General features: G+C 44.6%; 1 protein-coding gene across 1 annotated transcript in view; it reads right to left on the bottom strand.

The window, feature by feature from the left end:
• The window catches only part of PDE4DIP (phosphodiesterase 4D interacting protein), a 1,081,329-nt gene extending 1,068,976 nt beyond the window's left edge, over window positions 1–12,353 (bottom strand). Inside the window, exon 1 of the mRNA XM_063940306.1 lies at window positions 11,971–12,353. Within this exon, the coding sequence (XP_063796376.1) occupies window positions 11,971–12,111 (141 nt within the window). The 5' untranslated portion in view covers window positions 12,112–12,353. The remainder of the gene's footprint in view (window positions 1–11,970) is intronic.
• Between the last annotated feature and the right edge of the window lie 241 nt (window positions 12,354–12,594).

Raw genomic sequence — 12,594 nt, 5'->3', positions numbered from 1 at the left:
AATCATATGCAGTGACAGTAGACGACATGTCAGTAATCGTTGACAGGTCCTTCAGTCCGGACCAGATGTCAGCACTCGCTCCAGACTACCCTGCATCACCGCCAGCGGGTGAGCTCGGAATTCTTAGCCTTTTCCTCGCACCCCCAGTTGCGGGAGAATGTGAAGGAGGAGATGTTGACGGGTCACGTTCCGCTTGACTTGACAATTTTCTCACCAGCAGGTATTTGAACCTCTGCAGACTTGTGTCTGCCGGAAAGAGAGATACAACGTAGGTTTTAAATCTAGGATCGAGCACGGTGGCCAAAATGTAGTGCTCTGATTTCAACAGATTGACCACCCGTGAATCCTGGTTAAGCGATTTAAGGGCTCCATCTACAAGTCCCATATGCCTAGCGGAATTGCTCTGTTTTAGCTCCTCCTTCAATGTCTCCAGCTTCTTCTGCAAAAGCCTGATGAGGGGAATGACCTGACTCAGGCTGGCAGTGTCTGAACTGACTTCACGTGTGGCAAGTTCAAAGGGTTGCAGAACCTTGCACAACGTTGACATCATTCTCCACTGCGCTTGAGTCAGGTGCATTCCCCCTCTTTTGCCTATATCGTGGGCAGATGTATAGGCTTGAATGGCCTTTTGCTGCTCCTCCATCCTCTGAAGCATATAGAGGGTTGAATTCCACCTCGTTACCACCTCTTGCTTCAGATGATGGCAGGGCAGGTTCAGGAATGTTTGGTGCTACTCCAGTCTTCGGCACGCGGTGGCTGAATGCCGAAAGTGGCCCGCAATTCTTCGGGCCACCGACAGCATCTCTTGCACGCCCCTGTCGTTTTTTAAATAATTCTGCACCACCAAATTCAATGTATGTGCAAAACATGGGACGTGCTGGAATTTGCCCAGATGTAATGCACGCACAATATTGCTGGCGTTGTCCGATGTCACAAATCCCCAGGAGAGTCCAATTGGGGTAAGCCATTCTGCGATGATGTTCCTCAGTTTCCGTAAGAGGTTGTCAGCTGTGTGCCTCTTCTGGAAAGCGGTGATACAAAGCGTAGCCTGCCTAGGAACGAGTTGGCGTTTGCGAGATGCTGCTACTGGTGCCGCCGCTGCTGTTCTTGCTGCGTGAGGCAATACATCTTTCCAGTGGGCTGTCACAGTCATATAGTCCTGAGTCTGCCCTGCTCCACTTGTCCACATGTCCGTAGTTAAGTGGACATTGGGTACAACTGCATTTTTTAGGACACTGGTGACTCTTTTTCTGAGGTCTGTGTACATTTATCGGTATCGCCTGCCTAGAGAAATGGAACCTAGATGGTATTTGGTACCGGGGACACAGTACCTCAATCAAGTCTCTAGTTGCCTCTGAATTAACGGTGGATACCGGAACCACATTTCTCACCGCCCAGGCTGCCAAGGCCTGAGTTATCTGCTTTGCAGCAGGATGACTGCTGTGATATTTCATCTTCCTCGCAAAGGACTGTTGAACAGTCAATTGCTTACTGGAAGTAGTACAAGTGGTCTTCCGACTTCCCCTCTGGGATGACGATCGACTCCCAGCAGCAACAACAGCAGCGCCAACAGCAGTAGGCGTTATACTCAAGGATGCATCGGAGGAATCCCAGGCAGGAGAGGACTTGTCAGACTTGCCAGTGACATGGCCTGCAGGACTATTGGCTTTCCTGTGTAAGGAAGAAATTGACACTGACGGAGTTGGTGGTGTGGTTTGCAGGAGCTTGGTTACAAGAGGAAGGGATTTAGTTGTCAGTGGACTGTTTCCGCTGTCACCCAAAGTTTTTGAACTTGTCACTGACTTCTGATGAATGTGGTCCAGGTGACGTATAAGGGAGGATGTTCCTAGGTGGTTAACGTCCTTACCCCTACTTATTACAGCTTGACAAAGGCAACACACGGCTTGACACCTGTTGTCCGCATTTGTGTTGAAATAATTCCACACCAAAGAGCTGATTTTTTTTTGTATTTTGACCAGGCATGTCAATGGCCAGATTCGTCCCACGGACAACAGGTGTCTCCCCGGGTGCGTGACTTAAACAAACCACCTCACCATCAGAATCCTCCTTATCAATTTCCTCCCCAGCACCAGCAACACCCATATCCTCATCCTGGTGTACTTCAACAGTGACATCTTCAATATGACTATCAGGAACTGGACTGCGGGTGCTTCTTCCAGCACTTGCAGGGGGCGTGCAAATGGTGGAAGGTGCAAGCTCTTCCCGTCCAGTGTTGGGAAGGTCAGGCATCGCAACCGACACAATTGGACTCTCCTTGGGGATTTGTGATTTAGAAGAACGCACAGTTCTTTGCTGTGCTTTTGCCAGCTTAAGTCTTTTCATTTTTCTAGCGAGAGGATGAGTGCTTCCATCCTCATGTGAATCTGAACCACTAGCCATGAACATAGGCCAGGGCCTTAGCCATTCCTTGCCACTCCGTGTCGTAAAAATGGCAGATTGGCAAGTTTACGCTTCTCATCAGACGCTTTCAATTTTGATTTTTGGGTCATTTTACTGAACTTTTGTTTTTTGGATTTTACATGCTCTCTACTATGACATTGGGCATCGGCCTTGGCAGACGACGTTGATGGCATTTCATCGTCTCGGCCATGACTAGTGGCAGCAGCTTCAGCACAAGGTGGAAGTGGATCTTGATCTTTCCCTATTTTAACCTCCACATTTTTGTTCTCCATTTTTTAATGTGTGGAATTATATGCCAGTATCAATAGCAATGGCCTACTACTATATATACTGCGCACAACTGAAATGAATCACAGGTATGGATGGATAGTATACTTGACGACACAGAGGTAGGTACAGCAGTGGCCTACTGTACCGTAATGCTATATATTATATACTGGTGGTCAGCAAACTGTGTAAAACTTAAATGCACCACAGGTATGGATGGATAGTATACTTGACGACACAGAGGTAGGTACAGCAGTGGCCTACTGTACCGTGATGCTATATATTATATACTGGTGGTCAGCAAACTGTGCAAAACTGAAATGCACCACAGGTATGGATGGATAGTTACTTGATGACACAGAGGTAGGTACAGCAGTGGCCTTCTGTTCCGTACTCCTATATATTATATACTGGTAGTCAGCAAACTGTGCAAAACTGAAATGCACCACAGGTATGGATGGATAGTATACTTGACGACACAGAGGTAGGTACAGCAGTGGCCTACTGTACCGTAGTGCTATATATTATATACTGGTGGTCAGCAAACTGTGCAAAACTGAAATGCACCACAGGTATGGATGGATAGTATACTTGACGACACAGAGGTAGGTACAGCAGTGGCCTTCTGTACCGTACTCCTATATATTATATACTGGTGGTCAGCAAAATTATGCACTGTACTCCTACTATATACTACAATGCAGCACAGATATGGAGTGTTTTTCAGGCAGACAACGTGTACTTGTGGTCACTGTCAGCAAAACTCTGCACTGTACTCCTATATTAATAATACAGCTGCTCCCCAGTCCCCACAATTAAGCAGTGTGAGCACAGATATATGCAGCACACTGAGCACATATAACGGATAAGGAGCGTTTTTTTTCAGGCAGAGAACGGATAAAACTGGTGGTCACTGATCAGCAAAACTCTGCACTGTACTCCTCCTATATTAATATACAGCTGCTCCCCAGTCCCCACAATTAAGATATAAGCAAGCACAAATATTTGCATCAACAATGAATAAACAGAGTCCTGCCAGCCACGTCCTCTCCCTAACATTTCCAATGCACGAGTGAAAATGGCGGCGACGCGCGGCTGCTTATATAGAATCAGAATCTCGCGAGAATCCGACAGCGGGATGATGACGTTCGGGCGCGCTCGGGTTAACCGAGCCATACGGGTGAATCCGAATATGCCTCGGACCCGTGTAAAATGGGTGAAGTTCGGGGAGGTTCGGTTTCCGAGGAACCGAACCCGCTCATCACTAATAAGAAGGGCTGAATGTGTGCTATATATATATATTAACTGTATAAAGCTGCACTCACATATTAAAATATCACAACCACTGGGGTGCATGATCCAGAGACTAATACAATCCAGACAGAGTCCCAAAATATAAAGAAGCTTGCAAGGAACACACTCACCAGACTTCTCCAGTGTAAGGTCTGTGCAAGGGAGATGGCAGCCTGAAGCATTGGTCTTGAGAAAGGTTTTGGTGGGAACCAAAACCTTGACCGTGACCCTGTAAAGTTGTGAGGTTGGAATAAAAGAATATCTTTTCACTTTGGAGAAGTCTGGTGATTGCATTCCTTGCAAGCTTCTATATATATATATATATATATATATATATGTGTGTGTATATGTATGTATATAGATATATATATATATGTGTGTGTGTGTATATGTATGTGTATATATATATATAGATATATATATATATATAGAGAACGAGGTGGGTCCGGCACAGCCACTTATAGAAATTAATACATCGGGTGCCCTCACAAAAAAGCAGATAGCAGACACAGGGTGGTGCGGCACTCCAATGATTCACAAAGGCAGAGGTATTTGAGATACCTCTGCCTTTGTGAATCATTGGAGTGCCGCACCACCCTGTGTCTGCTATATATATATATATATATATATATATATATAAGAGAGAGAGAGAATAGAGTATCTCATGCGCAAATCGTAGTCATAACTTAATTTATTAGAGTCCATATAAAAAGGGGGCACAGATAGTGCTCAAGTTTTGCACATACGTGTAAAATATTACAAAAAAGCTTATCACAGTGAGGTAAGGTTATCAGGACACACCGGTTCTCAGATCTGGCCTCAGTCATTAACTACAGCAGCCATGAGCATTTCCCAACTTTACACTGCCGGTGTCTCTGCTTTCCATTATTGGACAGTACACCCCGCTCCCAGCTCCTGACTTCCGGTTCTCCACTGTGGCTTTAATGTATGACGCTGGTACATTCACGTCACTCTCCCAGATATTCTCCCCGAACGTGTTTTGGTTCTAGCCTTTGTCAGTGGATACCCACTGTCAAGCTGAGCCAGATGGTGCCCCTGCTCGAACAATGACTCTGGCTAGTTCCATCCTGGCCCACACCTAATTATGGCCCTGTATGTAACTGTCATTTTAGAGGTTGTGCTAGACAGAATAACAGTTATCAGCTGATTGGTTGATACTTTATCTCCCTCCACTTAATCTCTCTCCACACGCGCCCATTTACATTGCATTGATAGACAAAAGTCGCAGCCCGGTTTACTAAGGTGCTGGTGTGACTAGGCGAGCCAAGGGTGACCACAATGACCATGGCTACATCTGTATATTGTGCCAGCCCACAAACACACATACAGTACCAGTCATGTACCCACATATTACTGTAACAGCATGTACCTTCCCATATTGTACCAATCATAGGCTATGCCTATACACATGAGCTTTTGCAACACACATAATATACCAGTTATGTGCCTACAGATTACAGTTTTGTCTCTCATATCCAAAATTCTTATGACGAATATTATGGATTTGGATTTGTTTTTGCATTTTGGAATATTTGCATACCATTATTAAATATCTTGGGGATGGGACCCAAGTCAAAACACAGAATGCATTTCTGTTTCATATACAACTTATACACATACTGTATCTGAAGGTAATTTTATACAGAATTTTTAATACTTGAGTGCATGAAACAAAGTTTGTGTACACTGAACCATCAGAAATCAGAGGTTTCACTATCTCAGTTGCGCTCCCAAAAAAATCTGTATTTCAGAATATTCTGCATCTTAGAATTTTGGATATGGGAGACTCAACCTGTGCATCCAGTGGCGGAACTAGCGAGTGGTGGGCCCAGGTGCAAGAAAATGCTTTGGGCCCCCCTCATCCTGTCCAAGTCCACCCCCTCAGCCCTGGAAAGGATCTGGTGAGGGGGACCTGCTCAGGGCAGGGAAATTGATACCTAGCAACAGTGCTGTGACTAGGTATCTTAGTGCTGTGTGCAAGAAACAGCATTGGCGCCCCCCCTTTATGTAAAATAGGGGCAGTGCACGCCATAGGCGCGCGCAAAAAATATAGGGGCATGGGTTCATGGGGAAGGGGTGTGGCCACAAAATAATACCAATTCATATAACGGTGCACAGTAGTCTCCATTATTCAAATTACGCCGCAGAGTAGCGCCACGACACCAGGTAGAGCCCCTTTTACACATTACGGCAGACAGCGTCCCCTTTATGTAAAATAGGAGCAGTGCACGCCGTAGGCGCGCGCAAAAAATATAGGGGCATGGGTTCATGGGGAAGGGGTATGGCCACAAAATAATACCAATTCATATTACGTTGTACAGTAGTCTCAATTATTCAAATTATGCCGCAGAGTAGCGCCACTACACCAGGTAGAGCCCCTTTTACACATTACGGCAGACAATCCCCCTTTTTTACACATTACGGCAGACAGCGTCCCCTTTTTACACATTACGGCAGACAGCGTCCCCTTTCTACACATTACGAAAGAAAGAAAGAAAGAAAGAAAGAAAGAAAGAAAGAAAGAAAGAATAAATTATACTTACTGGCTCCTCTGTGAGGGCAGTCAGGCAGATGATGATCCCGGGCAGGCAGGGAAGGAGGAGGAGGGAGGGGGACTCGGGACTGGAGCCGCAGCAGCGCAGTGTAATTGGTGGAGGCGCTGCTGCAGCTGTCCTCTCCTTCCACATAGGCTGGCCGTCGCTGCTGTGATGAGGGAAGCGCATCCCAGCATATATGGAAGGAGAGGGGCAGCTGCAGTAGAGCCTCTACCAATCACATTGCGCTGCTGCGTCTCCAGTCCCCCTCCCTCCTCCTCTTTCTAGCTGTGGCTGTGTCCCTGCGCTCTCCTCCTCGGCGGCCCGCAGCGGCGGGCGGCATGTAATGAGTCAGTTTGACTCATTACACGCCACGCTGGCTTTGGGCCCCTTCACATTGGCAGACCCCAGTGCAAGGCACCGCTTGCACTGGTGGTAGTTCTGCCACTGTGTGCATCAGCACACCATATTGTAAACATGTTCATACATATACTGTACAGTACCAAAACTGTCCTCTGCACAAAATTCTAATCATTTGCCACAGACATACTATACTGTGCCCATGTCCTAATACCATATCACTCATTAATATGTGCTTAAAATGGTGATGAGGATGTCTGCCATATTAACTCCCTTACCATGGTGTATATTTATCAAACTTTTCCCCATAAAAAAATGTGAAAGCGACACCTTATGCATTTATTTCTCACTTTTAATGTCTCAACGGTATGTATGAAGAGATATAATAGGAGATATCACAAATATCTCCTGCACTTCTCTAGTCTCTTTATTTTCACACTAGTATATCACCACTCCCATGTCCTCAATGAGAACAGTGATGATATGCAATGTACTGTATAAAGATCTCAAAACGTTTTCTTATAAGAGCTTGAAGTGTTTTAATAATGCTGTAGGTGTTATCTGTTTTCACAGACTACAATGGAGAGGGATCATTTCAGATCATTCCACTATCCTCCCTCTCCCACTCATCTTATTTTCCATGCAATATTATGCTCTTTATTATTTTATTTTTATTTTGTAATATACCTCCTTATTTGATATAATTATAAAATATTACTTTTATGAGTTTTGGTAGTCTGAAGTATTAAATTAGCCATACCTTTTGGTGCTATTCTAGTGGGTTCCGTATGTATTACCGGCAGAGGGGATGCCGGCTGTCCATATCCCGACAATGGCATCCCGCCTGAATGCCGGCATCTGGACGAGTGCTAAGAGTTCTCTTGCGGGCTCCCTGCGCTCACCATGCTGCGGGCTCGGTAACTCCCTGCGCTCAGCACAGGATCTATTCCCACTCTATGGGTGTCGCCGGGATTCTCGCTGGCGGCATTGTCAACTGTTGGGATTTTGGCGTCGGTATCCTGAACGCCGAGATCCCCACTGCCGGCAAATTGACTGCATCCTATTCTAGCCAAGTGGATGCAGCCAGCATTGTTTGGTCAGTGTGCATCCCTGAAGAACATTTGGTGCATGTGCAAACTGCAATACTGCATCGCATGTACGATACATGAATTGCCAAGACAGCTGTTTATGGAGAGAGCTGTCCAAGCAGAAGATAGTTGGTAAATTCTGATGGAATACTTCACGATGTTGTCATGAACATTATCACAAAAATTAAAAAGTTAGCCCCTACCTCATTAACACTCTGCTATTACAGAAGCAGGAGCCAGTGTTGCATGTAGGAGGGGTTTCTGAGTACCTTGGGGTATATTTACTAAGGAGTAAGTTTTTTAGAAGTGGAGATGTTGCCCATAGCAACCATTCAGATTCCACTTAACATTTATCTAGCTGCTTCTAGAAGATAATAGATAGAATCTGATTGGTTGCTATTGGCAACCTCTCCACTTCAAAAAAAAACACACCTTTGTAAATATACCCCCTAGAAAACCCCCTCGTAGACCAAATTATTTCTTTTGCTGACCATGGTCAAAAGGCCCTTGATCATAGCCACGCCCTTTGCAGCATTAGGCCTTGCTCGCTACTGCTTTACGCCGCTATTAGAATTGCATGACTTTGGTCACACCAACTCCCCACAGACCCACGAATTGCAGCCTAATGCAGCAGAGGTGGAGCCTAATGATTCAAGGTACCTGGCCCCACCCCCATCAAGGACCTTCTATGGCAGCTCAGGCTCCAGTCACAAAGTGTAATCTACTAGCTGATCCTGCTTGGCCCTGCTGTTTTGTGGACAGCTAGGCACTTGTTTGCTGCCTCCTTCCGCAGCAATGCACATCAATGGATTGCAAGAAGCAGTCCATCCTTGCCTGCCTTTCACCTCTCTGGTCTATAAGTTTGGCTGGGCTGGGAAATATAGTGTTATACTTCTAGAAAGAAACAGTGAAAACAAAAAACATATACCTGAGTCTACAGTAATATAAGGGCATTTACAAAATAATGTAAGCAGAGACTACTATTCAGAAACAAACTCAACTACTGAACTATTAAGTAGGCCACAGTAATACATACCACCAGACTGATCAGACTTTTTGATTTCCTGGAAAATGTCAGCATTGACAAAATGTCAACATACAGTATAACACCTGACAGAGTGAAAATGTCGACATTAGAGCTAGGATTAGGCTTAAATTTAAGGGTTATAGTGTTAGGGGTAGGAGTTAGGGTTAGGGAAGCCTCAGAAATACATTGTCAACATTATAACACGTTATCAGTATCGACATGCTGAATTGTCGAAATTAACATGTCGAATATCACAATGTCAACATTCTCATGTTGATAATATGAATGTCACCAGGGTTACTGTCAACATAGGGGCAAATTCAATATGAATCGCAAGTAGCGATTTGCACAGAATTTTTGCTGAGGGGCCGCGGGCACATGCGCAGCAGGCCCTACTGCGCATGCACCTGCAATTTCTGCGGGGGGGGGGGGGAGGGGGGGCAGAAATTACGATCGCCACTGCCTGTCAATCAGGCAGAGGCGGTCGCAGGGCGGGAGGGGGCGGCAATGCTCCATTTTCTGGGTGGAAACGGAGCGTTGCGGGGGCGTGCCAGCCCAAAACGGTGGGCTGGTATGCGTGAATGGCGGCGTGTCGGGGGGTGGCCGCAGCGGCTGCATGACTTCACACACAGCCGCTGCGACAGCAAAATGGCACCGGGAGTCCTGCGGCCGCAGCTAAGCTGCACCGGCAGGAGTCATCCTTAATTTCAAGCAGAAATTGCGTGCTGTTTGCAATTTCTCCTTGAGGCAGGGAGGGAGGCGCCGGTCAGCATGCTGGACAGCCTTGCCCAGCGCTTGGCGGCCCCAAGCATATGTGCTAATGGTTAGCAAATTCTGCTGATTAGCAGAATTTGCTAACCTTACTGAACTGCAGTGGTGCACCCAGGGGGGGGGGGGGGGGTGTTCCGAGTACCCAGAAACCCCCCTCCACCAAACAAAATTTTTTTTTTTTTTTTTTGCTGCATGAGTATTATTAATGGCTGTCTAGCGTCCTCTGCAGCCTGCTGTCTTCCTGGTGGCACTTGTAAGTGCTTAATAAAAGTTTACTTTATTTTAATTATAGTACATATATATCCATGTGCATACATATATACACAGGTATATACATAGTTACATACATATAAACACACACATATGTGATATATATACATGTGTGTATATATACGTGTACTGTATGTATATATATATATATACATATATATATATATATATGTATGCATGTTTAATATGCTATGTATATGTGTATATGTATGTGTGTGTGTGTATATATACATAGGTGTATCTATATATATATATATATGTATATATATGTGTAGATATGTATATATATATATATATATATATATATATACACACACACACACACACACACACACACACTAGTTTTATGGACCCAGCATATACTGGGTCACCTCTGTCCCCACCCCCGTGATTGGCTCCACCCAGTTCTGGAAACCCCCCCATGGAAATCCTGCGTTTGCCACTGAACTGGTCCCAAAATGTATTAAACCTTGCAAACTTTAGAGATGTTTTTAAGATCCAGAAATCTTCACTTTTTAAGAGCATGGCTCCTGATAGCACCATTAGAAAGAGTTAACCATTGCAACCTATAGCAGGGTAGTAACTAGGGGTCAGCAGGCAGTGCAGTCACACAGAGAGCAAGGCCATGAGGGTGGCACCATTGCTGCCCTGAAGCCCTTGCTTATTGTAAGCAGGGTCCCTGGAACAGCACCTTGGGGCCAGGATCACTGTTGCACGTCCACCTGGAGCATCCTTTGGGCGCTGTAGGCATGCACCCTGCAGTCTGTATGTACAGCCACACGAAGAGTCCTCGGGAAACTCCGGGCAGTTCTGCATTTCCCAGTGCTAGTTGTTCCGTCCACTCTGCACAACATCATGATGTCATGAGCTCACAGGGTGGGGCCAGCACAGGGCACCCTGCTACCCTGTTACGCTACTGGCCTAAAGGCTAAATTTGGACTACTGGCCTAAAGGCTCTCTTGGAGCTATCGCTGTTAACGATCTTTTGTCACAGATTGTCCCACAGTCCAATGACCACTCATGCACATTGACAAAGTCAGGTCTGGACTCTGAAGCAAATTGAGAGCTAGCCTTTAGCTATCACTTTACTTTTCTCCCTTCACTGGCCTAGGCTCTTATCGGAGAGCCTGTATCCCTGTATAAGATACCTGCGCTGTGATATATGGAGCTAAGAAATTGTGCTTACCAGAGGATAAATGCAGGTAATCACACATCAGCCCTACTCCATCCCCTCTTGCAGTATGTACTTTAAGTGTAAGGTAAAGCCAAATTAATATGTAATTATCGGAGCTTGATAAATAGCACAAATGCAATGTCCCAAAACATTTTATGGGTGAAGTAGTTTGCTCTGATTCTACCATTAACACATGATATCCCCTGCTAAATTGTGGTTTTAGTTACCTCAGTGATAATCATGCAGAATCTGATGGTTCTGCATAATTACAGGCTGAAGGGCATGATGAATTGGCCCCTATGTTCTAAATCAAGATCCAGGGGACACATTCTCTTTAAATTCCTAACATGTCAGCAGGGGCTTTATAGAACCTTACACTATAAACGTGGGTCAAATTAACATTCATATAATGCTGACAAATAATGGTTTTATTTCCAATGTTCAATAAACAAACACACAGCATACATTTACTATACTACTTTACAGTGACAGCTCTCCTAACAATAAAAATGAAAGTGTAGTTAAAAATCCTATAGAAAAATCTGATATTATTTTTCCTTCTCACTATTGTATAATATGCCAACTACTATAAGTGATAGTACTTTCTTTCCCTAAGGAATACATGTTCCAGTATATATCCAATAGATTAAACAGTTATGTCAGACTACAACAAATGACTTTCCGCACCAAAGAAACCATCTATCCGGGGCAATAAGCTTTAATAAAGACAATGTAAATACTCACACTTCTGAAGACATCATCGCTGCTGTCCTCATATTTGTGCTGGATCCGTTCTTCCAAGAAGTAGATCCTCAATTTCAGACTGAAATTTTCTTTTTTCAAGTCATTTAGGTGCTGTGACAATGTGCGGTAGCCGATAGACATGGTATAGCTGTTGTAGTAGCACTTTTACCACTTTCTTTTCCTAACCTTTAACATATTTTGAATACTATAAACAACTGTATAAAACTCTAATCTACAAAATGAAAACTAAGTTAATATTAAAACACACATCTCAGTGACTATTTAATCATGATGGAAAGTTCTCAGCTGCCTGGGAGCTAAGACTTCTGAATAGCCTTCTACTGCATTCAGTACAGCTGAAGTGTGCGCAGCATTCAAGGAGACCAGTTGCATTTTCTTTTTTTATTTCAGGAAGATATTTTTGGACTATCTACCAGACAACTGTCATAAATGTGTTACAGGCACATGTGTTGTAAGCTGACACCACAGGCCTGTCAATGAAGCTGCTCAGTGACTTTCAGTGGGACAGCTGTTACTTTGGTCAACATGTCCCATATCATAAACACTTTCTTGCATTACTCTATGCTAAATGTTGCAATAAAACTTCTAATAATTGCTGCAAAA

The sequence above is a fragment of the Pseudophryne corroboree genome, chromosome 9 (assembly GCF_028390025.1).
Source record: "Pseudophryne corroboree isolate aPseCor3 chromosome 9, aPseCor3.hap2, whole genome shotgun sequence".
NCBI classification, from domain to species: domain Eukaryota; kingdom Metazoa; phylum Chordata; class Amphibia; order Anura; family Myobatrachidae; genus Pseudophryne; species Pseudophryne corroboree.
Note: the sequence above shows the minus strand (reverse complement) of the source record. Positions and strands in the feature narration are given on the sequence as shown.